The sequence below is a fragment of the Megalobrama amblycephala genome, linkage group LG1 (genome assembly GCF_018812025.1).
Source record: "Megalobrama amblycephala isolate DHTTF-2021 linkage group LG1, ASM1881202v1, whole genome shotgun sequence".
NCBI classification, from domain to species: Eukaryota; Metazoa; Chordata; class Actinopteri; order Cypriniformes; family Xenocyprididae; genus Megalobrama; species Megalobrama amblycephala.
Genome location: NC_063044.1, coordinates 4573399 through 4597053, shown reverse-complemented (window position 1 = coordinate 4597053; position 23655 = coordinate 4573399). Strand labels below are relative to the sequence as shown.

The 23655-nt window shown below is 37.2% G+C and overlaps 1 protein-coding gene across 8 annotated transcripts; it reads left to right on the top strand.

Moving 5' to 3' along the window:
- Positions 1 to 1486: 1486 nt before the first annotated feature.
- Positions 1487 to 23632, top strand: hgs (hepatocyte growth factor-regulated tyrosine kinase substrate). Of its 8 annotated transcripts, none has more exons than XM_048173439.1 (21): positions 1487 to 1641; positions 3329 to 3413; positions 3533 to 3608; positions 5136 to 5228; positions 5623 to 5746; positions 7911 to 7963; positions 8049 to 8117; positions 8925 to 9049; positions 10869 to 10953; positions 12074 to 12172; positions 12255 to 12350; positions 12435 to 12473; positions 13256 to 13417; positions 13505 to 13715; positions 15526 to 15698; positions 15768 to 15908; positions 16953 to 17139; positions 17261 to 17394; positions 18478 to 18573; positions 18688 to 18774; positions 20935 to 23632. In XM_048173439.1, exons 1-21 carry the CDS (start codon positions 1605 to 1607, stop codon positions 21028 to 21030), a joined length of 2268 nt encoding a protein of 755 aa, XP_048029396.1. In that variant the 5' UTR covers positions 1487 to 1604; the 3' UTR covers positions 21031 to 23632. The 8 variants fall into 8 exon arrangements, with proteins under 8 accessions (XP_048029396.1, XP_048029323.1, XP_048029241.1 ...); XM_048173366.1 differs by having other exon boundaries at positions 13502 to 13715; XM_048173284.1 differs by having other exon boundaries at positions 10869 to 10971.
- The last annotated feature ends 23 nt before the right edge of the window (positions 23633 to 23655 follow it).

The following is a 23655-nucleotide window of genomic DNA, read 5'->3' as shown; positions in this document are numbered from 1 at the left end:
TGTTAATTCAGACCGACAGACCGATGAGTCTGCTAATGCTAATGCTAGCACAGCTTGAATAGTCACAGTTACTGTCTTTATGTTTCTTTCCGCCGGACATTCAACACACACAAACTTTAACATGACATTGCGACAGTCCTTTTCAGTTCAATTAAACCTATTGTGTTGTCATTGTCTTAAATCAATTATCTTATATTAGCTTGTCAGCGCATCTGAGCTAAAGCCATTTTCAGGCCTCTTTTTCACAAGCTATAGAAACATGATCAAGTGTTTTAAAATAACACTTTTGTTAATCAGCCAAAGCAGACAACCTAAAATTAGGCCTGAATGATATATTGGTCTTTTACTAGACATGTCTATAAAACAGAAGGATCTTTTGATAACAATGAAAGGCAAAGTAATGAAAAGAACAGCTGGAATTATCCAATTAATTTTTGATTTAGCTCATTTCATGAATTCAAACCTGAAATATAAAATGCAGATTCTCATTTAACCTGATTATATCATGCAATAAGATCTTAAATTAGTCTTTTTAAGTTAAAGATCATTCACAAAGTTTGGGATTCACAGAATCACTGATGCACATTTATGTTGCATATATAAACCTCTGCCCTAACTCATGTAAAGTCTGATGAAGACATTCTTGGCTCATGTTGTCTTGACTCTCTGAGCATCTCTGGCTGTTGTTATGGGGGCTGCTTCTATAGACAGCAGTACAATACCACTGTATGCTGCAGCACCAGCACAGCTTTTACAATAGCTGCATTGTTTACTGCGCCAGGTAGTGACTCATGTATGACCTAATGCTACGAGTGAAAATCCGGGGTAGTAAAATATAGAAAAGTGCTTATTGTTGTCTTGACTGCTGGAGAATAAGGGATGAAGAAGCCTAAGGGGGGTGTGGTTGGCACAAGGGCTTATTTTATATTTGGGACAACGTGTCTGCCAGGGTGACACAAGTTGTGCCCCAGTTGACCTATACACTACATACTTATAATATATGCATTCTTCCATAAAGTGTATGAAAGTTTTTAAAAATATGAAGGTTATTTTGTCATCCAGCATCAGTTTCACTCCTGCACTAAGTTAAGCTGTGTCAGTTGAGTGCACGAAGTGTTCAACATTCTTGTTGGATGTAATTTTCAGTGGGAACACACACAAAATGGCTTGGAATTGTGTGTATAAGTAGCCTACACAAAGTGGGACGCACCTATATGGTCAGGGCATTGTTACATTCAGGTAGCTCTTTCACGTAAAATGACAACACATCAAAAAATGATAATACTACTGTTTTATTCTATTAAATAGCCTAAAGAAACATAAATTATAATGTAAAAACTGTCAGGTGAGGGATGAGGTGAGGACAACAGGCTTTTATTTAGGGTAAAACAAAACGAAATAAAACAAATACTAGTGAGGATTAGTATTATAAATACTAATGTCATCTAATACCAAAGCAGACTCTTTTGTCACTTGGACTTTTATTGACGTTTGCGTCTTTATTGTGCGCATGCGCGTGTTACCCGGCAGTGAAAATCGCTTATTCACACAGGTGAACAACAGCAAAACAGACGCACAGATCGTCACGACATCAGAGATTAGACATGGGCAAAGGCGGCGGAACATTTGAGAGACTGTTGGGTATGTATTATATTTGATGTTTTCGTTGTTACTTCAGACTGACAGACCGATGAGTCTGCTAATGCTAACGCTAGCACAGCTTGAATAGCCACGGTTACTCAACATCTATTGTCTTTATTTTACTTTAATACACCAGAGACACGAGCTTAAACATGACATTGCGACTATCCTTTTCAGTTCAGGTCAACTTTATGGTGTTGTTATTGTCTTAAACAAATCAATTATCTTATATTAGCTTGTCAGCGCAGCTGAGCTAAAGCTATTTTCAGGCCTCTTTTTCACAAGCTACAAAAACATAAGTGAGTGTATTGAAATAACAAATCATGTATGCGGTTCTCCCTTTATGTGCTCCGTCTTGTATGTCTGAAGCCGTCGACAGTAAATTTTGCTTGTCTTTGTTCAAATTCTCTGTTAACCAGGCAATTATACCGCACATTTAATTAACTTAGACATATATTGGCGTTTCATGCTTATGTTTGCAGTTGCTCACACCCTTCGGAAAACCTGTCACTGTTTTTTTTTTTTAAGGTGTATTTAATGTATACCTGTTAGTCACGGTTGGTTCTTCCTGTTTGCTCATGTAATTGAGAGCTGCTGTAAAGATAGAGAGGATGTTTTGGCCCAGTTGCATTAAGGTTCACCACATTGCAGTAACTTCCTGTTTCAAACATCAGCTCCATTTCCAAGACTTCACAAAAATCTTATCTATCTATCTATCTATCTATCTAATTTTGTACATTTCGTATTTTTGTTTTGCATTAGGCAACTTTAATAATCAAAACAATAAGATTATTTTAAATTGAAATATTGGACATCAAAAAATAATTATAAATTTTGTGTTAATATTGTGCAATTTGTGTTTTAAATATGTAGGTATATGCTGTTTGTATTTGGTACATATAAATGAAGAAGATTAAATGTGGTTATAAAAAAACAAAACATTAAAGAATATTAAATGAAAACATGCTGTTAAATAATTTAAGAAGAACATAATATTAGGGGTGTAACGGTACACAAAAATGACGGCTCGGTACGTACCTCCGTACGTACCTCGGTATTGAAGTCACGGTTCGGTACGGATTCAGTACAGCAGGAGGGAAACATAAAATTGCTTTTTTTCTTTTTTTTTTAAACAGTTGTTTACTGAACAAATTATGTCTCTGTCTTTAAATAAATTCAATTGATAAAAATGTTCTTAAGGACAAAAAAAAAAATCTGTCTCTGCTAATGCTGTAAACTATATTAAACGTTACAATTAACAACAGAGCCCAAATTTTTAAATTTAAGTTTCGATTTATTTTTAGACATAATCATCAACACTGACATAAAAATTGTATGCAAACATGTAAATTGCATATAAGGCAGTTTTTGCATTAACTTCTGAATCTGTTTCTACTCCAATTCAGTGTTAAAATCTATTTATTCACACAGTGGCTGTCATAACTTGTTTTCATGACAGATTTATTTAAACATACAAGGTTAAGTGAGACAGGTTAAGTAAAATATAATGAAAATATAAGCTAATATAGTGCATGTAGCGAAAGAGTTCATTTTTGGTTTCACAAATTTGTTACTATACTGTCAAACCTGAACATGGTCTTTTCCTCTTCCTTTTCCCATGTTTTCAGTAAACAGACCTTGAGTGAATTGATACTGATCAGACATGTGCTCCTCCAATCCTTTACAGATAAGGCAACCAGCCAGCTGCTGCTGGAGACCGACTGGGAGTCCATTCTGCAGATATGTGACCTCATTCGGCAAGGCGATACACAGTAAGAGCATAAAACGTTTAGTTATGTTTGCATGTCAGTGGAAGAGCAAGAATCATAAACATTGTGATAAATATTGTCTTGACTTCATTATATAACGTTTTGTTATTTCCCTCCACCAGGGCAAAATACGCAATTGGCGCCATCAAGAAAAAACTCAATGACAAAAATCCACATGTAGCGCTCTATGCTCTTGAGGTAAGTGTCATTCATCTATTATGTTGAGCACTGTAGACCAGGGGCTTTCAAAATGTTTAATGTAAAAAATAAATAAATAAATAAATGAAATAAACTAAATGAATAAATAACAAATACATTAGAGTGCCCCTCTTAAAATAGGCTTACATGCATCCATGTTTAATTTTTTCATATGTGACCCTGGACCACAAAACCAGTCGCAGGGGTATATTTGTAGCAATAGCCAACAATATACTGGATGGGTCAAAATTATCGATTTTTCTTTTATGCCAAAAAGAATAAGTTTTCTACTGTAAATATATCAGAAATTTATTTTTGTTAGTAATATGCATTGCTAAGGACTCCAGTTTGTGTGTCTCACTTTAAGAGCCAATAGTAACTGAAACCAAGTAGGTTGCACAATAATACTTTTTGCATACAAAATCAGAGACTTTAAACATTCAGATCGTGCCTCCAACATGCTCATGTTGCATTATCTTCACCATCTAATGAGTCTGCACAAATTGAGTTTACAACAAAAACAGTGCACAGGCGATAACTGTAAACAAATATGTTTTATGGGCGATTTGCTCATATTAATGATTCTTACGATTTAAAATGAGCCCAAAAACAACATAATCCATTGTGGCGATCACGAGTTATTACTCATGTAATGAGTAATCCCTCTGGCTTGTCAATGACTGCCATGACGTTCCTTGTGAGAGACGCGCGGCTGCGCGCTCCAGTAACTTTCCACACTCCACAGGCGCTGCATGCAATGTTTTTGTCAGGAGACCGGAGTAACAACTGCAGATTATGAGTCACCTGCGGTGAGTCCGACATAATGAATCCACGGCTTTAGGTCATGCACACACTTAACGATTGTAAGGCCGATTATGAATGTAAATTGATACTTATGACTGATCGCGCTCAAACGCATCCAGTCAGAGCCAGTTGCGTTCAGTCTGCGATTACAGTCGGTGTTCAAATTCCTTGTGAAAGTATATAAATCTGCTTCAGGAGCAGGAAACAATCGCTGTATGTTGAGCATAGTCAGAATGTTGTAGCTAGTCATTAAATGTGTGCCCGGCTAAATAACACAGCGAATGCTGGTGGTAAACAAACACTGAAGGAGGGGGGTTGTTCTTCCGCATGTGCTCATTTCAAAAACTCAGTCGACGAAAACATCCTCTGTACCACCTTTAAGCAGTTGAGTTTTACCGTTTTCGAATCCATTCAGCCAATCTCCGGGTCTGGCTGTACCACTTTTAGCATAGCTTAGCATAGTTTATTGAATCTGATTAGACCGTTAGCATCTCGCTCAAAAATGACCAAAGAGTTTCGATATTTTTCCTATTTAAAACTTGACTCTTCTGTAGTTACATTGTGTACTAAGACCGACGGAAAATGAAAAGTAATATCATTGCACCTGCTGCAATGGGGTTCATCATACATAGTTTATACAAGATTATATTAAAAAAAAAAACATTTTATTGTGCCCTGATCAGTTAAGGTCATGTGTGTAAGTCAGCATTTGCTTGTCCACAGGTCCTGGAGTCAGTGGTGAAGAACTGTGGCCAGACGATTCATGATGAAGTGGCCTGTAAGCAGACAATGGAAGAGCTGAAGGAGCTGTTCAAGGTGATTGCTGCTAAACTCAACCTGTCTGTCTTGTAGACTGTTGCTTTAAGAGTCTTTGGCCCTGCCTTTGTGATCTTTCCAAGTGGGTCAGGCCCAGTGACTCATGCTGCTCTGTACTTCCTGATTGTGTCATATTGTCACATGGTTACTTGGCTGAGGGGAGTTCCAGCAGAAATCAGAAACAAAAACTCTGCCGTTGGATTCCTTTTGTTGATTTTCTGTGATATTGACAGCCACAGAGAAGGATTTGAGGTGGCTTATTAGAGGCTTCGTGTTTTCTTGTTCTTGTGTGTTTTCTTTTTTTCTTTTGAACTGTTTAGACAACTTTTGAGTTCAGAACTCAGATGTTGTTTTTTAAGCTATCACTGAGAGAGTGTGACTCTTCTGTGCTTAGAAACAACCTGAACCGAACGTGAAGAACAAGATCCTTTACCTGATCCAGGCCTGGTCCCACGCCTTTCGCAACGAGCCCAAGTACAAAGTCGTCCAGGACACCTATCAGATCATGAAGGTGGAAGGTAAGATTCATAAACGTAAAATACATTTCTAAAGGGCATTCACACATACAGCAATTTATACTGCTGCAATTTATATACAAACACTTGCCAATGCAAATGTATACTTTAATAGCAAAAAAACTAAGAAAATGTCAATCTGTAATCAGATTTTCAAAAGTTTTGAATAGTAATCGTCTAATATTCGCTTTCCACTCCGTCTCGCAGCTTTCAAAGTAAAGTGGATGATGAAAATTGACTCACATGGACAGCAGAACTATACAAGTTTTGTTTTGTGAAATTAGATGCTTATTACATATTCAAAGACTTGTTTAAATGATATAAATGCTTATGGTAGATGAGGAAGAATTGTAGCGTTTGCCATTCTAATACTAATAATAGAAAAGCAAACACTAATACTTTTTCATATCCTGTTTACATTATGACTTTACTTAATAAAGTATTAGACAGTAACTAATGAAGATGGCGAATCAGGCATTGGCAATCTCAGTCCCACTTCCAACACATTGTCGAAAGAGAGAAACTTATCGGCCAGTGTCGATAAATAAAAAATGCCAAATATCGTCCGATATATCGGTCAACCACTAGTTTTGAGCATTTGTGCTGCCCACCAACAATGTAAGGGGATCCAACTGTACAAACGCCTGCTGCTTAATATTCATCAATTTTACTGATCAGTTGAGAACAGAACTGAGCTGGACGATGTTTTCTGCAGAACTGCTTTATAGATTAAATAAATTAATTATTGATGATCTTTACAACGAAAATGAATCAACACTGAACTGACTTCAGCTCAACATTAGCCAAGTTTCCATCCAATTTTTGCACTGTTTTTTTTATTGACAAAGCAAATATGCGCAAAAAATATTTGCAAAATTTGATGTCTCGAGGCTGTTTCCATCCAGTTGGCTTTTTACCGATAATGGCGTGCGTGATGTCATCCCTAAAAAAATTGCATTGTCACGTAAGTTTTGCTATATCACAAAAAAAAAATCTGCCCTTGAGCTGTTTCTATACCTAATTTTGCTTATATCATACATTCTTATTGTTTACATCCCAAATATTTGTAAAATATACAGAGTAATGAGACAATTAATTTGCGAGTACTGTGCATTTTGACATATAATGTATTAGATTGGAAATATAAGAAGACGACGGCGAAGTGGAGCAGCTCGTCTGACAGGACTTTACTGCCTTTATTTGAAGAAGTGCAGGTTTGGACACGGAGCAGCTCATTTGTACTGTATGCAAAAAATTTTAGGTTCCATAAAAAGACAGTACAGTAAAATATTTAGTCTTTGCATATTGCAAAAATCTTAAACGCCTTGAACATGCAGTCAAGCCAGTCGTGGTTTGACATGGCTGGGAACGCATTCAAAGCAAAAGAGTTATTCATCCTGGTTATATATATATATATATATAATCATCTGCATTAGCTAAACTGCTAAACTGAGACTTATTGTCACATAACATTTCTGAAATTCTATTAGAGCTTTAGGAGTCAACCACTTTATTTTCCTAATTTGAGATAAAATTCTATATTGCACTTATAAAATTATTTCATTTACAAGTATCATGTTTGTGATTTTCATTTGTCATGTAGCCTAGAACCGCTTCTGATATGAAATGAAATCAAAACAGAATCATGATTTTGGATGCTGCATGTATAGGCTAATTCTGTCAAGTGACACATTTATTTTCGTTAAAGCCCTTTTTCTCGACAAACAGCGTTTCCAAAACAACTTTTGCAACATTTTAAGTATTGAATTTATGCGCTGAAGATGAACGGAAAAATATTGTGTCGACATTTCAGATCTTATCGACAAATGGCATTTCCATCAACTATATTGCTAAACATTTTGAAATGATAAACCTTTTTTTTGCAAAAAAATTCTTGGATGGAAACTTGGCTATGGACACTTCTTTTAGAGCTGCTGTACAGCTGAAATGAACTCTATTTGCGTCATTGAATCATTTTCCTGTTATCACTGTAAGGCTCCTTTGAAACAATCTGTATCATATAAAGCGCTATATAAAATAATAAAGGTGACGATACAGAATGCTAAAAATGCTGTATGTGTGAATGTGGCATCTCAACACCTGTAGTTTCCTAATTATTGCTGTGAAACTTTTTAAAGAAAAGAAACAATCACTTCTACTTGTTCAGGTCATGTCTTCCCAGAATTCAAGGAGAGTGACGCCATGTTTGCGGCGGAGAGGGTGAGAATAACTGTTGAGCAAAACAAATAAGTTCTGCACACTCTCTGGTTTTTGGATTGTCATCAGTTTATCATCTTTTTTCCAGGCCCCTGATTGGGTGGATGCAGAGGAGTGTCACAGATGTAGGGTTCAGTTTGGTGTTATGACCCGAAAGGTACATACCGCTGCTTTGATAATCTACCATACTGAGTTATTTAATGTTTATGAAGTAGCCTGTATCAGTGTTTCTCAAATATGTCCTGGTGACCCCCAACTGCTGCACCTTTTGTGTGTCTCCCTCATCTAACACACCTGATTCAAGTAGATTAGTAGAGAATGCAAGACTTTGGATGCGTTCGAAATTATACCCTTAAATAGGGCACTATTTGAGGCGACAGCCATTTGTAGTGGTGTCTGAAACCATAGTGGATGTTATCGAGTGCACACATTCAATCCCATAATGCACCGCAATAATGAGAGTACAAACAATGTACACTTGAGGGCTAGAGAATACACATAATGCACTGTAAGAGTTGAGGTGAATTCCTGCGTCTTGCCAGAAGATGGTGCCCGCAGCTCCATTTTCCAAACCACTGGTCCAAATATGGGTACAGCATAATATCACACAGGTTTACATTCCTTTTTAATTAGTTATTAAATAGTTTAATTATTGTTTATACATGCAAGTTTCCATGATAGAGTTCAAGATAAACTTTTCTTTACTGCTAAAGCTGCAAGTTTGCCAAGTTTCAAATGATAAATCTGTTTTCTTCACTTCCTCAAGTGGACTATATCAGTATTATATTAATGTAGGGAATAGTGACTGAGGGTATAGGGGGTGATTTTGAACACAGCTTAGAGTTGGGTGTCTCTGATGAGGGTGATATCCAAAATGTGCAGTGATCTCCAGCATAGCTTTGAGAAGCACTGGCCTATGTAAGCTGATCTTATGATGCATAATGTCTGGTGGCTCTTCATTCAGCACCACTGCAGGGCATGTGGGCAGATTTTCTGTGGGAAGTGCTCTTCGAAGTACTCTACCATTCCCAAGTTTGGCATTGAGAAGGAGGTGCGAGTGTGTGAGCCCTGCTTTGAGCTTCTCAACAAGTAAGTATATGTGAAAACGGATATCTATAACTAGCTATGTTTCCATCCATCCATCTATCCATTTAATTTATGCACAAAATTGGAATATCGCATTAAACATTTGTGAATAAAGCAGCATTTCCATCCCATGTGTTCAAGAGAGAAAAGTCGTCGCTTTTCTGTGATTTGGCACAAAATATCAGTAATAAAAATGGAAGTTGCTGCAATCAGGGAAGCCACTGTGGCTTTTATCCTTCATTATAAATGACTTGTGTCTCTGAGAGTGCAGTCGAAACTCTGTAAACGCTGTCATGTTATATTATGTTCGGATGCCAATATTGTGAGATGCTTCTGGAAGGGAATTAAACCAAATCATTAATGACAGACTTTAGCTCAGACATTTCAGAACGACCAAACAACATGTTTACAACATGTTTTTGAAGTGTTGATCATTGTAGCCAATCACAGACATATCTGTTGAGTGCGTGAACCAATCAGAGGTGTTTAAAGGTGCTACAGAGGATGTTTTCGACAACTGAGAAACCAAAGACTGTTAGTGAGTTTTTGAAATGAGCGCATGCGTAAGAACAACCCCCCTCCTTCACAGCTCATTTCGAGGGAACGCCTCCCAAAACTCGTGCACGAGTATTGGAACACGAGTGTTTGTTTACCACCGGCATTCGCTGTGTCGTGTTAGTGGATTGATTATGTCGAACTCACCGCAGGTAACTCATAATCTGCAGTTGTTACTCCTGTCTCCTGACAAAAACATTGCATGCGGCGCCTGTGGAGTGTGGAAAGTTACTGGGGCGCGCAGCCACGCGCGTCTCTCACAAGGAACGTAATGGCAGTGATTGACAAGCCAGAGGGCCAATCGTTTACGCGATCATCGCGTAAACGATTGGCCCTCTGGCTTGTCAATCACTGCCATTACGTTCCTTGTGAGAGACGCGCGTGGCTGATGTTTTTAAGGCCCTACCTCGTGCACAGATGATGTATATTAATATTATTACTTTCAGTGCACCTAATAAATAGTCTTTTATCAGTTAGTAAAGACAGTTTCAAGTAATATTGCAAAAATGTATTAAACAAAACATCCTCTTTAGCACCTTTAAGTTAGTCAAAATGCTAGAGGGAAATGCCAGTATCATCACATTTTTAAAATTTTAGTACTGACTTAGTACCGAAGTACCGGTACTTTTGACAACACAATCCAGTTATCCAATCACATCCTCTGAGGCAAAGTCACTTGAGTTTGTTGTAGCACATTGATGGATTTATTTGGTAAACGTGTTTCCGTCGTAGTTTATGCTCACGTCTTCGTATCGTATAAAAACAAAAATCCACACATTTTTAGAATTTACTCACATCTTGACGTTTCCATACCTTCCATTTTTTTTTTATACGATATCCCAAAATTCTTATAAAAATGGGTGGATAGAAACACAGCTACTGTGCTGTTCATTTTGTTTTTTGAAGTAGAGCTGTCATGATGCCTTATAATTGTTCACACAAAAATGAAATCTCTGATTAGTTATTCACCCAAACCCATACTTTGTTCAAATTCGACTTTCTTCTGTGTACCACAAAATTAAGAATCTTTTTGTAAGAATTTTGAAATGTGTGAGTCCAGTATCATGTTTGGGGTGGGGAGCGTTACTAGTTTGACTTTGAATGTTTTGAATGTCCCCCACCCATGATAATTTCTATCTGTGTAATAATATCTGTTGAGTTGTTCCTCATGTTCATAAGCCTGCTGACTTCCAGAAATTTACCAGGTTGATTGTGTCTCCTAAACCCTCCTCTTCACCAGCAACCCCTCCCTCTCTCCCCCTGCTAGAAAAGCTGAAGGGAAGGCCGCCAGCGCTGGGCAGTCCGAGCTTCCCCCTGAGTACCTGACCAGCCCTCTGTCCCAGCAGTCTCAGGTAGTGCCCACCGAAGCAGTAAGTAGTTACATTTCATAGAGGGCTCACACTCATGGGCGTCACAATTATGAAGCATACCACCCAAAATTTATTGACACGGACAATAAAACAAGAGTTTAATCATCATCACCAGTTTATTTGGAACTCAAATGCAAAGCAATTTTGAGGCTCATGAGTGAGAGCATGTATTACTGTCTAGTTTGTGTGCTTACTGTCAATCCTACTCCAATCAGTAATAAGCGCAATATTTAAAGGTGAATTGTGTCATTTCTGCACCACTAGTTTGACCAAACAGAATTGCTAAATTATCATGACTGGCTGTTTTTGGAATAGTTAATTATTTGCTATTATAATTACACTACTGTTCAAAAGTTTGGGGGTCAGTAAGATTTTTTTTTTAATGATTTTGAAAGAAGTCTCTTATGCTTTGGAAAGTTGTTTCAGACTCTCGAAACGAACACAAAATGAACTTCGATTTAGCCTGATTTTGTTCGAAATTACATCACACCAGTTCTCCGATGTCACTTGAAGTATATTAGGTCTTTACTGTCACTTTTGATCAATTTAATGCATCTTTGCTGAATAAAAGTTATTATTATAAAAACTTATTGACTAAAAGCTTTTAATTGTAGTGTATATTCACACCATTTAACCAGATTCATACCAAAGGTAGAGAGTATGTTATGTCAGGCAAACAGACAGATTGCAGTTTCGTTTGGTGCCATTAATAGTGTAGAAATTACACTCTTCACCTTTAATATAGATGTACAGTATATCAGTGTTGGTGTTTTAACTTTATTATTTTTTTAAACTTGTGCGAGTCGGTGGAAGGCAGTGATTTGACCCCTTATTAATCACTAATTATTACTCATTCCAAATTTAAACTGTAAATTTTTTTTTTTTAATATTCTCTTTTTATTTATTTATTTAGGTAGACCAAATAGTATAGGATTATATACTGGCTAATATTGTTATTAAAAAAATCTGTCAGCCAAAATTTCTATATTTGTGCATTGCTAATATTTAAATTCAAGCAAATTTGAATGAAAATGTGTCCAGCTCCCTTTCCCCACATGCCTGTTGTTTCGTCCTGACCATCTCTGGCTGCTCTGCTCCTCAGATGCCACCAAAAAGAGACGAGGCCGCGCTGCAGGAGGAAGAGGAGTTGCAGTTGGCCATCGCGCTGTCTCAGAGTGAAGCGGAGGAGAAGGAAAGGATGGTGAGATGTCTACAAGTGAATGCTGCTCTCAACATAAATGAAGGGTCACATGATGATTGTGTTTGTGTGTGTTTGTTTACAGAGACAGAAGAACCCTTACTCTGCCTACCCTAAAGCAGATCCCACCCCTGTGACTTCCTCTGCCCCTCCTGTCAGCAATCTCTACTCCTCACCTGTGGTAAGAGACCTTCATTTAAGTAATGAATTGAACTAGATAACATTTATCTTTAGTGGGTAAATTGTTACTGTTTTTACATTTCAGAACTCATCGGCTCCATCAGCCGAAGACGTGGATCCAGAGGTAAAAACAGTCATTTTAAAGGAATAGTTACATTTACGTTCATTCATTTAGCAGATGCTTTTATCCAAAGTGACTGACAAATGAGGAATACAACGAACGATTTGAAGACATGAGAAATTAATAGTTGAAAATCCTCATTTATTTACCCTCACATTAATACTATGAATGTGTATTAGTAAAGTAAATATGCTGTAATAGGATTGAGTTATTCAAACTGCCGTTCAAAAGTTTGGGCTTTGTAAGAAAAAAAAAAAAGATTTTGAAAAAAGTCTCTCAAAAATACAGTAATTTTGTGAAATACTGCAATTTAAAATAGCTGTTTTCTATTTTCATATATTTTAAAATGTAATTTATTCCTGTAATCAAAGCTGAATTTTCAGCATCATAACTCCAGTCTTCAGTGTCACATGATCCTTCAGAAATCATTCTCATCATTTCTTATCAAACGCTTTTATTCAGAAACATGTTTGCATGGAATATTTAAAAATGTATCACCTGAAATGTATTTTAAATTTTCTATCTTATGTTAAGTTGAAATGTTTTATATAATAATGTAAATTTTATGGATGATACTGACCTTTTTGTTTGCCATGTAAATAGCCATGATGCTAACATGCCGTAAAAACTTATAAATAAATATAATTTCTTATCAATGTTGAAAACAGTATTTTTAAACATTATAAATGATTTTACTGCCATTTTTGATCAATTAAATGCACCCCTGCTGAATAAAAGTATTTTTCTTTTAAAAAGTTAAAAAATAATATCTTGATGGTTTTCAGCTGGCCCGTTACCTGAACAGAACTTACTGGGAGAAGAAACAGGAAGAGGTTCGCAAGAGTCCCACCCCCTCTGCTCCGGCTCCCGTTTCACTGGCTGAGCCCGTGCCAATCAGCCAACCAGTGGAAAGCCACACTCCAGTCCAACCCATCAACATAGTGGAGGTACTTGGAGCACTAAAATAGATAGTCATTTTGTTTTATTATTAGTCATGTTCTTCACTGAATGTCTTGCGTCTGTTTCTTCAGCAGCAGTATCAGAATGGAGAATCCGAGGACAACCATGAGCAGTTCCTGAAGGCGTTGCAGAATGCCGTCACCACTTTCCTTAACCGCATGAAGAGCAACCACATGCGTGGACGCAGCATCACCAATGACAGCTCTGTGCTCTCCCTATTCCAGTCCATCAACAACATGCACCCACAGCTGCTGGAAATACTCAACCAGCTGGATGAAAAGAGAAGTGAGTCATGTGTGCATGTGTTTTCAGGCCCGTTTCCATCTGGTATCAACGTGCACGAACAGCGCTAAATATAGGTGCAAAGCCGCATTTACTATTCAATAAAACCATTAATTATTGAGAATGAAAATAATATAAATATGGTTTCATTATCAGTTAGTGAGGTCTTTCCTGTGTACTCAGAAAACCACCTCAACATTGATTAGTGAAACATTTGATTTTTACTGTTAAATTCTTATAAATTCAATTTACGTTTTGCAAAATGGGGCAATCATTTAGTTAAAAAAACAATATTCAGAGACGTTGGTAGGTAGTTATGTTGGTAGGATGGAGTGGTTGTTGGGTTGTAAGGTAGATTGGTTGGTAGGTAGGTGGACTGGTTCGTTGGTAGGTAGGAGGGTAGTTTAGTTGCTTGCTTGGTAGGTTTTAGTAGTTGGTATGTAGTTTGGTTGGTTGGTAGACTGGTTAGTTGGTAGTTTAGTTGCTTGCTTGGTAGGTTTATAGATAGGTATGTTGGTTGGTAGGTAGTTTGTAGGTTGGTTGTTAAGGTAGGTAGATTTGTTGGTTGGTAGACTGGTTATTTTTTAGGTAGGTAGTTCCGTTTTTTAGGTTAGTTAGGTAGGTAGTTTAGCAGGTTGGTAGACTGGTTAGTTGTTAGGTAAGTAGATTTGTTGGTTGGTAGACTGGTTAGTTGTTAGGTAGGTAGTTTAGTTTGTAGGTTGGTTGGTTTGTTGGTTGGTAGACTGGTTATTTGTTAGGTAGGTTGTTTAGTTTGTAGGTTGGTAGGTAGGTAGGTTTGTTGGTTGGTAGACTGATTAGTTGGTAGGTAGGTAGTTTGGTTGGTAGGTAGGTAGTTTAGTTGGTTCGTAGACTGATTAGTTGGTTGGTAGGTAGGTAGTTTGTAGGGCTGGGCGATATATCGCATGTGATTGTCACACGCATTTCGTCAGTAAAACCGGTTCCCTGATTACCGCTAAATCGCCATCACCTGCTTTCAAATGGAGCGGCATTTAATAGACAGAGCCGTAGTTCACTGACAAGCCACGCAATATCACGTTCATTATCGAAGGCGATTCATCTGCGATATGAACGCGTTATTGCGTGGCTTGTCAGTGAACTACGGTTATATCGCCCAGCCCTAGTAGTTTGGTTGACGATATATCGCCCAGCCCTAGTAGTTTGGTTGGTTGGTACACTGGTTAGTTGGTAGTTTAGTTGCTTGGTTTGTAGATAGGTATATTGGTAGGTTGGTTGGTAGGAGGGTAGGAGGCTTTCTTGCATGACAGGTAGTAGGGCTGCTGTATTATGGCAAAATCATAATCTCTAGAGGTGTGACGATAGACTTAGCTCATGAGATGGGACACAAAGCATGTCAGACTTCCTGTGTTCCCAAATGCATGTTATTGGAAACCCAAACAAACGACACATGCAAAGACTGAGTTTGTGTGGAGCAGTATTTACTGTAAACTGAGATGCGAGAAGAAACCCATTACCTCCACGCATGTAAATTAAAGTCTCTCTTCAGTTCTACTTTCTGAGAATGAATTATCATATGCAGTAAAAGACAAAACAGTATAATCCAAGCACAAGGTTTTGCCACAAACTCAACTCCATTATGCTGATATTGCAAGATAGCTTTTCATTTTAACAAGAAAGGCCCCAAGCTGTTTAACTGACCTTTTTTTTGGTAACTATCAGTGTAGATAACGTTTTCAAAATTAGCTTTTACAAGTGTATTGTAGTATTGTGCCTAACACCTCTCAGTGAATTATAAGGTCTTGAGATGCTGAATGTTGTCTTCTCTCTCTGACAGTGTACTATGAGGGTCTTCAGGACAAACTGGCGCAGGTACGTGACGCGCGGGCGGCACTGAACGCTCTGAGAGAGGAGCACCGCGAGAAGCTGCGACGGGCTGCTGAGGAGGCAGAGAGACAGAGACAAATCCAACTCGCCCAGAAACTGGAGATCATGAGGCAGAAGAAACAGGCAGGTTGCTTTTCTTTTTACCGCTGAATCACGTGATGAGGAAAAACTGACAGTGATTGCATACTGCAGGAGTATCTGGAGATGCAAAGGCAGCTGGCTATTCAGCGCCTGCAGGAGCAGGAGAAGGAGAGACAGATGCGCCTGGAGCAGCAGAAACACACTATTCAGATGAGAGCACAGATGCCTGCCTTCTCTCTGCCTTACACACAGGTGCGCACTGCTACATCTACACTTTTGACACAGTCAGTCTGCCATAGTGTGCAGAAGACATAATCAGTAATGATAAATGATATTATAATGTTATTAACATATAAATTCTGTATAATTTGTATTGGGGTGGGCGATTATACATGATTTACCGGTAGAACCATTAGAGATTTTGGACTATCGCGGTTACACTCGCGTGACATTGCTGTGCTGCACAGTCACGAAAGCTTATCGTTTGGATCAATTTTTAAGCATTGTGGTTTAAAAACAATTGGTTTTAAACAGTTTTAAAGCTGGGAGTTTGATTGACAAGCGATCTAACCAATCATAACGCCAAATCCACCATTTTGTCTGACAAAGCAGTCAAGAGTTAGAAGATTAACCTTGGTGGACTTGAACTTGAAAAATGGTGTATTTACGTCTTTCTGCGTTTGAAACATTCTCATGTTCATTCATGTTTATTTGATGCTATAAATTAACTAGTAGGAAGAGATGATCAGTTCACGAGCCACTTGAGCTGAGGTGGTACAGCGATCTGTTACGACACATTAAAGAGCCACAAAACGGTTTTTATTGTTCACTTTTTTTAACAAATTACACAACTTAAAAGCTGGGACTTTGTTTAATATCATAAGTAACCTGCTCTGTCTTGTCTGTCGACGTGTTGTCAGTGTCCTCTTTGCTCCGCGATGTATTTTTCACTGCGTGTGGCGTGACCGTGCCATGGCTTGTCGGACAAAGCAACAATAACTAAGGGGGGGGCGGGTCTTTGCGAAGGATCAATTAGCAGCGAAAGAAAACTCATTTCAGTATGAAAAATGTTGATATCATAACCTTTATTTAAAGCAAAAATAGCTATATTGTGATATATATCTTTATCGTGATATAAAATTACTCATATCGTGATATAAGATGTTGGTCATATCGCCCACCCCTAATTTGTATATCTTTGTAGATATCTTAAAGTTTGCTCTTGCTGAGAATTGTATCTGAGTTACTTTTTATCAATTCGTTTTTGCAGCCTTGTTTGTGATGTTCTGTTTGCAGATGCAGTCTTTGCCTCCCAATGTGGCCGGAGGGGTGGTGTATCCCCCCACTGGCCCTCCCAGTTATCCAGGCACGTTCAGTCCTGCTGGTTCAGTGGAGGGTTCGCCCATGCATGGAGTCTACATGAACCAGCCCGGACAGCCCACTGCTGGTGGCCCGTACCAGGCCATGCCTGTGTCAGCTACAGGTTACCCAGACATCCTCTACCTTTTTTTTTTTTTTTTTTTTTTTTTTTAATCACTAAACCAGATAAACTTATAATGTGGTACAATTTTTTTTTAATAGATTCTCTAACCACTCTTTTTTAGATCCCAACATGGTGAACGCTTACATGTATCAGCCTGCAGGCACCAGTGGGCAGCCAGCTGCCCCTGGACAAGCCCCTCCCACAACCACCCCTGCCTACAGTAACTACCAGCCCACACCCACACAGGGATACCAGGTCAGGAGATCCCTTTCAGAATCAAAGCCTAACATTTACATCTTTGCATTCACTGAAAACAATCAGATTCTTTTACTGCTTTACAAGTATTTGGTCTGGGTTGAAAATATCGATTTCTCGATTTTTAATCAGTTCTCATTTTGATGAGCCGATTCGATTCTTGAATCCTACAAATCAGTCTTTTAGTCTATGCTGCTTTCAGTTGATTTACTAAACATTATTTGTATCATGCCTCCCATCAATAATCCTAGTGCTTTTTGTGATTTCTGAGAAAGATTTCAAATGTCAATTTTATTGTGTGATTAAAACAATAAATGCTGTTTACTACTAGTTATAGCACAAAATAAACATGAATGAACATTAGAAGGTATGTTGAAACATACATTTATATGTAATCGTTCAGTCAGTGTTTCAATCATGGAAAGGCATCAATAAAACAGTTTGTTACATTTACCTCAGAAAAGCCATTCAATTTGCATAACTCATTAGGTAGGAAAAAAATAACTCTAGAGGTGCGTTTTGCCAAATATATGCACTGTAATACATATTCATATATATTTTTACTTAACCTGCACTTCAATATTTAATGTATTTTTGAATAAATCTGTCATGAAAATAAGTTTTTGACAGCCACCACAAAATTTTTTTCCAAAATAAATTATATAAACATAATTATCATCAAATGTTTATTAGTATAAAAACTACAAATATTTAAATTACAATTAATGTATACAAATCAGTTTAATTTTAACCTTTAGTAGTATAGTAATGTACCAACTGACAGGGTTCCTGTATAGATTACAGCATTAGTTGAGAGAGTTTTTTTTTTTTTTTTTTTTCCTTCAAGAAAAATTGACAAGTACTGTACCTGATATATATCCAAATTAATCAATATCAATTTGAAATGAAACAAGATCAAAATTGAATCTAATTGCAAGCTCAATCAAAACCGAATCATGAAATTTGTGTCAATACCCAGCCCTAACAAGTACTGTTATTTCCTTCGGGAAGTTCAAGTCTACTTCATGTAGTTTACAATGCATATGAAAGTTGGACATGAATGTTTTCATGTTGTTTCTGTAGAATGTGGTGTCCCAAGCTCAGAGTTTGCCCCCTATGTCGCAGGCTGCCCCCACCAATGGTATCGCCTACATGGGCTACCAGCCGTACAACATGCAGGTATGTTTTACTGCATCAGAGCACAATCGTGGCTTGCATTAAACCTGTATTTCTCAGATCTGATTTTCTTCACTACTTCATAAAAACCATATGGGATGTTACATTCTGTTGCAGAATATGATGAGCGCTCTTCCAGGACAAGACCCCAACATGCCTCCCCAGCAGCCCTACATGCCTGGGCAGCAGCCTATGTACCAGCAGGTCAGCAGATTTATGAATAAACATTTCATTGTGTGGAATAGCATCCTCACATACTAATTCCATACCATTTTGACGGCGAATATATTTTAATGCATCTTAGACATATTATACCTTATGGTCACATTTACAGAAAAGTAAAAAGCGGTACACTCACCGGCCACTTTATTAGGTACACCTGTTCAATCTGTTCATCTAATCAGCCAATCACATGGCAGCAACTCAGAAATTTCAAACTTCCACAGAATGAGGAAGAAATGTGATTTTAGTGACATTGTTGTTGGTGCCAGATGGGCTGGTCTGAGTATTTTGGAAATTGCTTATCTACTGGGATTTTGACGATCAAAAGGGTTTAGGGTTTACAGAGAATGGTCCAAAAAAGAGAAAATATCCAGTGAGCGATAGTTCTGTGGACTAAAATGTCTTGTTGATGCCAAAGGTCAGAGGAGAATGACCAGACTGGTTCAAGCTGATAGAAAAGCAACAGTATCTCAAATGACTAATCGTTACAAATGAGGTCTGCAGAAGAGCATCTCTGAAAGCACAACACGTCAAACCTTGAAGCAGATGGGCTTCAGCAGCAGAAGAACACACTGGGTGCCACTCCTGTAAGCGAAAAACAGGAAACTGAGGCTACAATTCACATGGGCTCACCAAAATAGAAGATTGGAAAAAAGTTGCCTGGCCTGATGAGTCTCAATTTCTGCTGCTATATTCAGATAGTAGGGTCAGAAGTTAGCATAAACAGCATGAAAGCATGGATCCATCCTGCCTCATATCAACTGTTTAGGCTGCTGCTGGCAGTGTAGAGGTGTGGGGGATATTTTTTGGCACACTTTGGACCCCTTAGGTAGGCTGTGGTGTTTAAATGATGTTCAGTTGGTACTGAGTATTGTTGCTGACCATATCAATCACTTTATGACCACAGTGTACACTTACTTCCAGCAGGATAATGTGCCATGTCACAAAGATCAAAGCATCTCAAACTGGGTTTTTGAACATGACAATGAGTTCACTACTCAAAAGCCTCCACAGTCACCAGATCTCAATCCAATAGAGCACATTTGGGATGTGCTGGAAAGGAAGAATTGCATCATGGATGTGCAACTGCGTGATGCTATCATGTCAATATGGATCAAATATGGACCAAAATCTCTGAGGAATGTTTTCAGCGCCTTGTTGAATCTGTGTCATGAACATTTAAGGCAGTTTTGATGGCAAAAGGGTGTCCAACCCAGTACTAGCAAGGTGTACCTAATAAAGTGGCCGGAGGTAGAATACTATATTCCAAAATGCAATGCGCTCAACCTTCAATTTCAGTTGTGACAATTCAACCTGAATTACTTTTTTTTTTTTTTTTTTTGGTCATGTGACTAATGTAGCATACTGCTTTTTGAAATGTTTATTGAAGAAAACACCTACTGTTTCACTGACAAGGAAGGAAGTAAGCTATGCAGTGCAGTAAACTTGTATTCCATTCTGAGAAAAGCCATAGTTTTAAGTTAATAGTTTCCCTAAAGAGTGCAACAGGAAGTAAAAATTCCATTTTTGCGACAAGGGAATTGATTTTTAACGATAAACCTTTAAAGACACACCTACTGTGAGCGCAAGGTTGTTAATCAATGGTATATGCTTTTGTTGAAGCCATCAGTCCACATGATTTTGATGTACTTTTGTAATTAATCATGTTGAACAGCTTAATTTCTGGTGGAAAATTACATTACCCATGATTCTATAAAGAAATCCCCACCAATCAGAGAATCGCAAAAAGCAAATTGCTCTTAAAAAAAAAAGCACTCTCCCATGAAGCACTGTAATAGTCTTTTAAACAAAGTAAAACTACTTTTGTGTGTGTATACACACGCAGACGCATATGCACGCATTTGCAAAAAACGTAAATACATTCTCAAACCTGATTTTCAACCAGGTTTTTTGATTTCAATTATACTTTTTTGCTTCAAATCAAAGTTTATATTGTTATGATTCACCTTGTAGCTGGTTGGTTTGATTCATGGCTTATAACAACACTTTAATGATGACTTTTTAAAATCCCTATGGGAAAACTTTATGGAAAAAATACTTCCAGAAGCAAGGGTGCTGAAAAGTGTGGGCACTAATGCACTAGTAATCTAAATCATGTTGTTTGTTCATGTTTTTGAACAGATGGCTCCCCCTGGTGGTCCGCAGCAGCAATCACAACAGCAGCCCCCGCAGGCTCCTCCGGGCAGTGCAGAGGCTCAGCTCATTTCATTTGACTGATAGCTCATCATATGCCTTTACCCACCAGGTCCAGCACACTACATTCAACCCTCCCTCCCACACCCTGCCGGTTCTGGGTTCATTACTCTCCACCTGCTCTCGCTTCACAATGTTCCACAAGTATTGAAGGTGTACAAATATAGTAAAAGCATCTGGCTGTCTGAGTCCCCCTCCCTTCCCTGTCTCTTTAAATGGAGGAGGAGAGGCTACAGATGGAGCTGGTGGGGAACCTTTTGTCTCTCAACTAGATGAATCTCACAAAACTCAATGTCTGGATCATATTTTACCCTCAAAACAAAAGAAGCACTTTTTTAGATCTTTTGTGACATTAGTTATGGCAATTAAACTAGTCTTCTCACCCCATTCTCATTATTGTCATGCACAAAATTGGTGTATTATTTCTGTGAAGTAGTTATACATGATGGTAATATTTGTTGTAATGCCTTTATAATGATTTCAGTTTTTAAAACAACTGTAACGGAAATGAGACTCAATATTGACAATTATGGGAATTAAAAAAACTCATCTTGACACATTGATATGATTTTGGGGGGAAATGTGCTTAATTGTCATGAAAATAATGCAAAAAAAATCTTAATGGTAAAGCCCATGGAAGCCTATCTCCACCACATAAGATAGTCATGCTTTGGGAAATCATAATTATGACATGAAAATCTGAATTATGAGATACTAAGTCATAATTGTGAGATTAAAATGAACATTTATGACATAAGTTGAAATTGACACGTCAAAATTATGAGATACTAAGTATTGTAACTATGACTTTACATCATAATTTTGACTGTTTATCTCATAGTTATGGGTTAGTATCTCATAATTTATCAATATCTCAGAAGACAAATTTAATTTGACTTTTTATATAATTTGAATCTCAATATTATGACAGTCATAATTGAGTTAAAAAGTTGAAATTGTTAAATTTATAATTGACAAAATATAATAATTACTTAGTATCTCATAATTTCTCAATATATCTCAAAAGTTGATGACATTTATAATTGAGTTAAAAAGTTGAAATTGTTACAATTGACAAATTTGACTTTTTACATAATTTAAACTTTTTATCTCATAATTATGACTTGGTATCTGAATTTCTCAATATCTCATCTCAAAATTTTTTATTATGACCGGAATAATTGAGTTAAAAAGTTGAAATTGTTAAGTTATAATTATGACAATCTAATTTGATTTGTTTTTTTATGGCAATTTTGACTTTTTATCATAATTATGACTTGGTATCTCATAATTTCTCAGTATCTCAGAAGTTGATATGACAGTCATTTAGTTTAAAAGGTTGAAATTGTTATAATTGACAAATTTAACTTGACTTTTTACATAATTTGAATTTATTATAATGATTACTTAGTATCTTGTAATTTCTCAATATCTCATTTCAAAAATCGATACTATGACATTCATAATTGAGTTGTTGAAATTGTAATAATTGACAAATTTGCCTTTTTACATAATTTAAACTTTTTATCTCATAATTATGACTTAGTATCTCATAATTATTAATGTCATAATTATGATTTACCAAAGTGTGAATTTTTTCTCTTGTGGCAGAAATGAGCTTCCATAACATTGTGACCTGGACATGTTTGTGAGATTCACCCTACTGCTAACTTTCCTCTCTAGATTTTTTCAAATTTAGTTTTTCCTTATAAAACCGAGCTTGTGCAAAAGTTAGTCATTCGTACTATAGAGAAACAAACACAATATGATTTAAAAAGACAATACTTTATAACCATCTTTTGTCTCATTTTGTTAAAATGTGTTTGCATGAGTGAATATGTAACAGCCATTTTTTTCTTCAGTTAGGAGGCTTACTGGCTTTAGCAGAGGTCACTGAGGCATCACACACCATTTTTCAGCACAGATCTGCTCTAAAAAGATCATGTGACATTCCAGTGCTGGTTTCCATGTGACAAAACCATCCTCTGCAATTCTAGAAATATTTGAGAAGCTCTGCGTTTAGGATCAGTTTTGTGGAATCCTTGCTAATGATTTATGCGGTAGATGGTGCACACATTGGCTTCTGTCGTGTAATTAACAGCCAATGAGATGTCAACTTTACTGCCATTTGCATATCACCAATCTATTCAAATGGGCTGGTGTTTCCAAGTACTGCATGTAAGTTTGCCAGACGTCATGTGCGTTTGTCTTTGCTCTATGTGGATCTTCACAGAATGCCATAGCCAGGGGTTCAGAACCAGATGAATCAATCAATTTCAAAGCTGCAGTTTCATCACTAATTAATTGCAGTGTAAAATTGAACATCAAATCAATGGCAGACAAAGGAAGTCTATTTTTAATGGTGGCTGTGGGTGGTTTTGAATAGAGATGGACAGCTTTTGAATGACATGAACGCTGCATGTTTGTTACATTCTCACAAAACCGGTGATGTCTGTAACTCCTTTAATATTCATCTTTGTTCCATACTGATCCGCCTCATCTTAAAAAGAAGTAATTTTAAAATCATATTTAATAAATATCTTGTTCTTTTATTGGTCATACATTAGTGGAAATGTTTCTTTTCTTGTCTCTGAAAGTATGTGCACAATAAAACAATGTAAATCTGTTCAATTTGTGTTGTTTGATGTA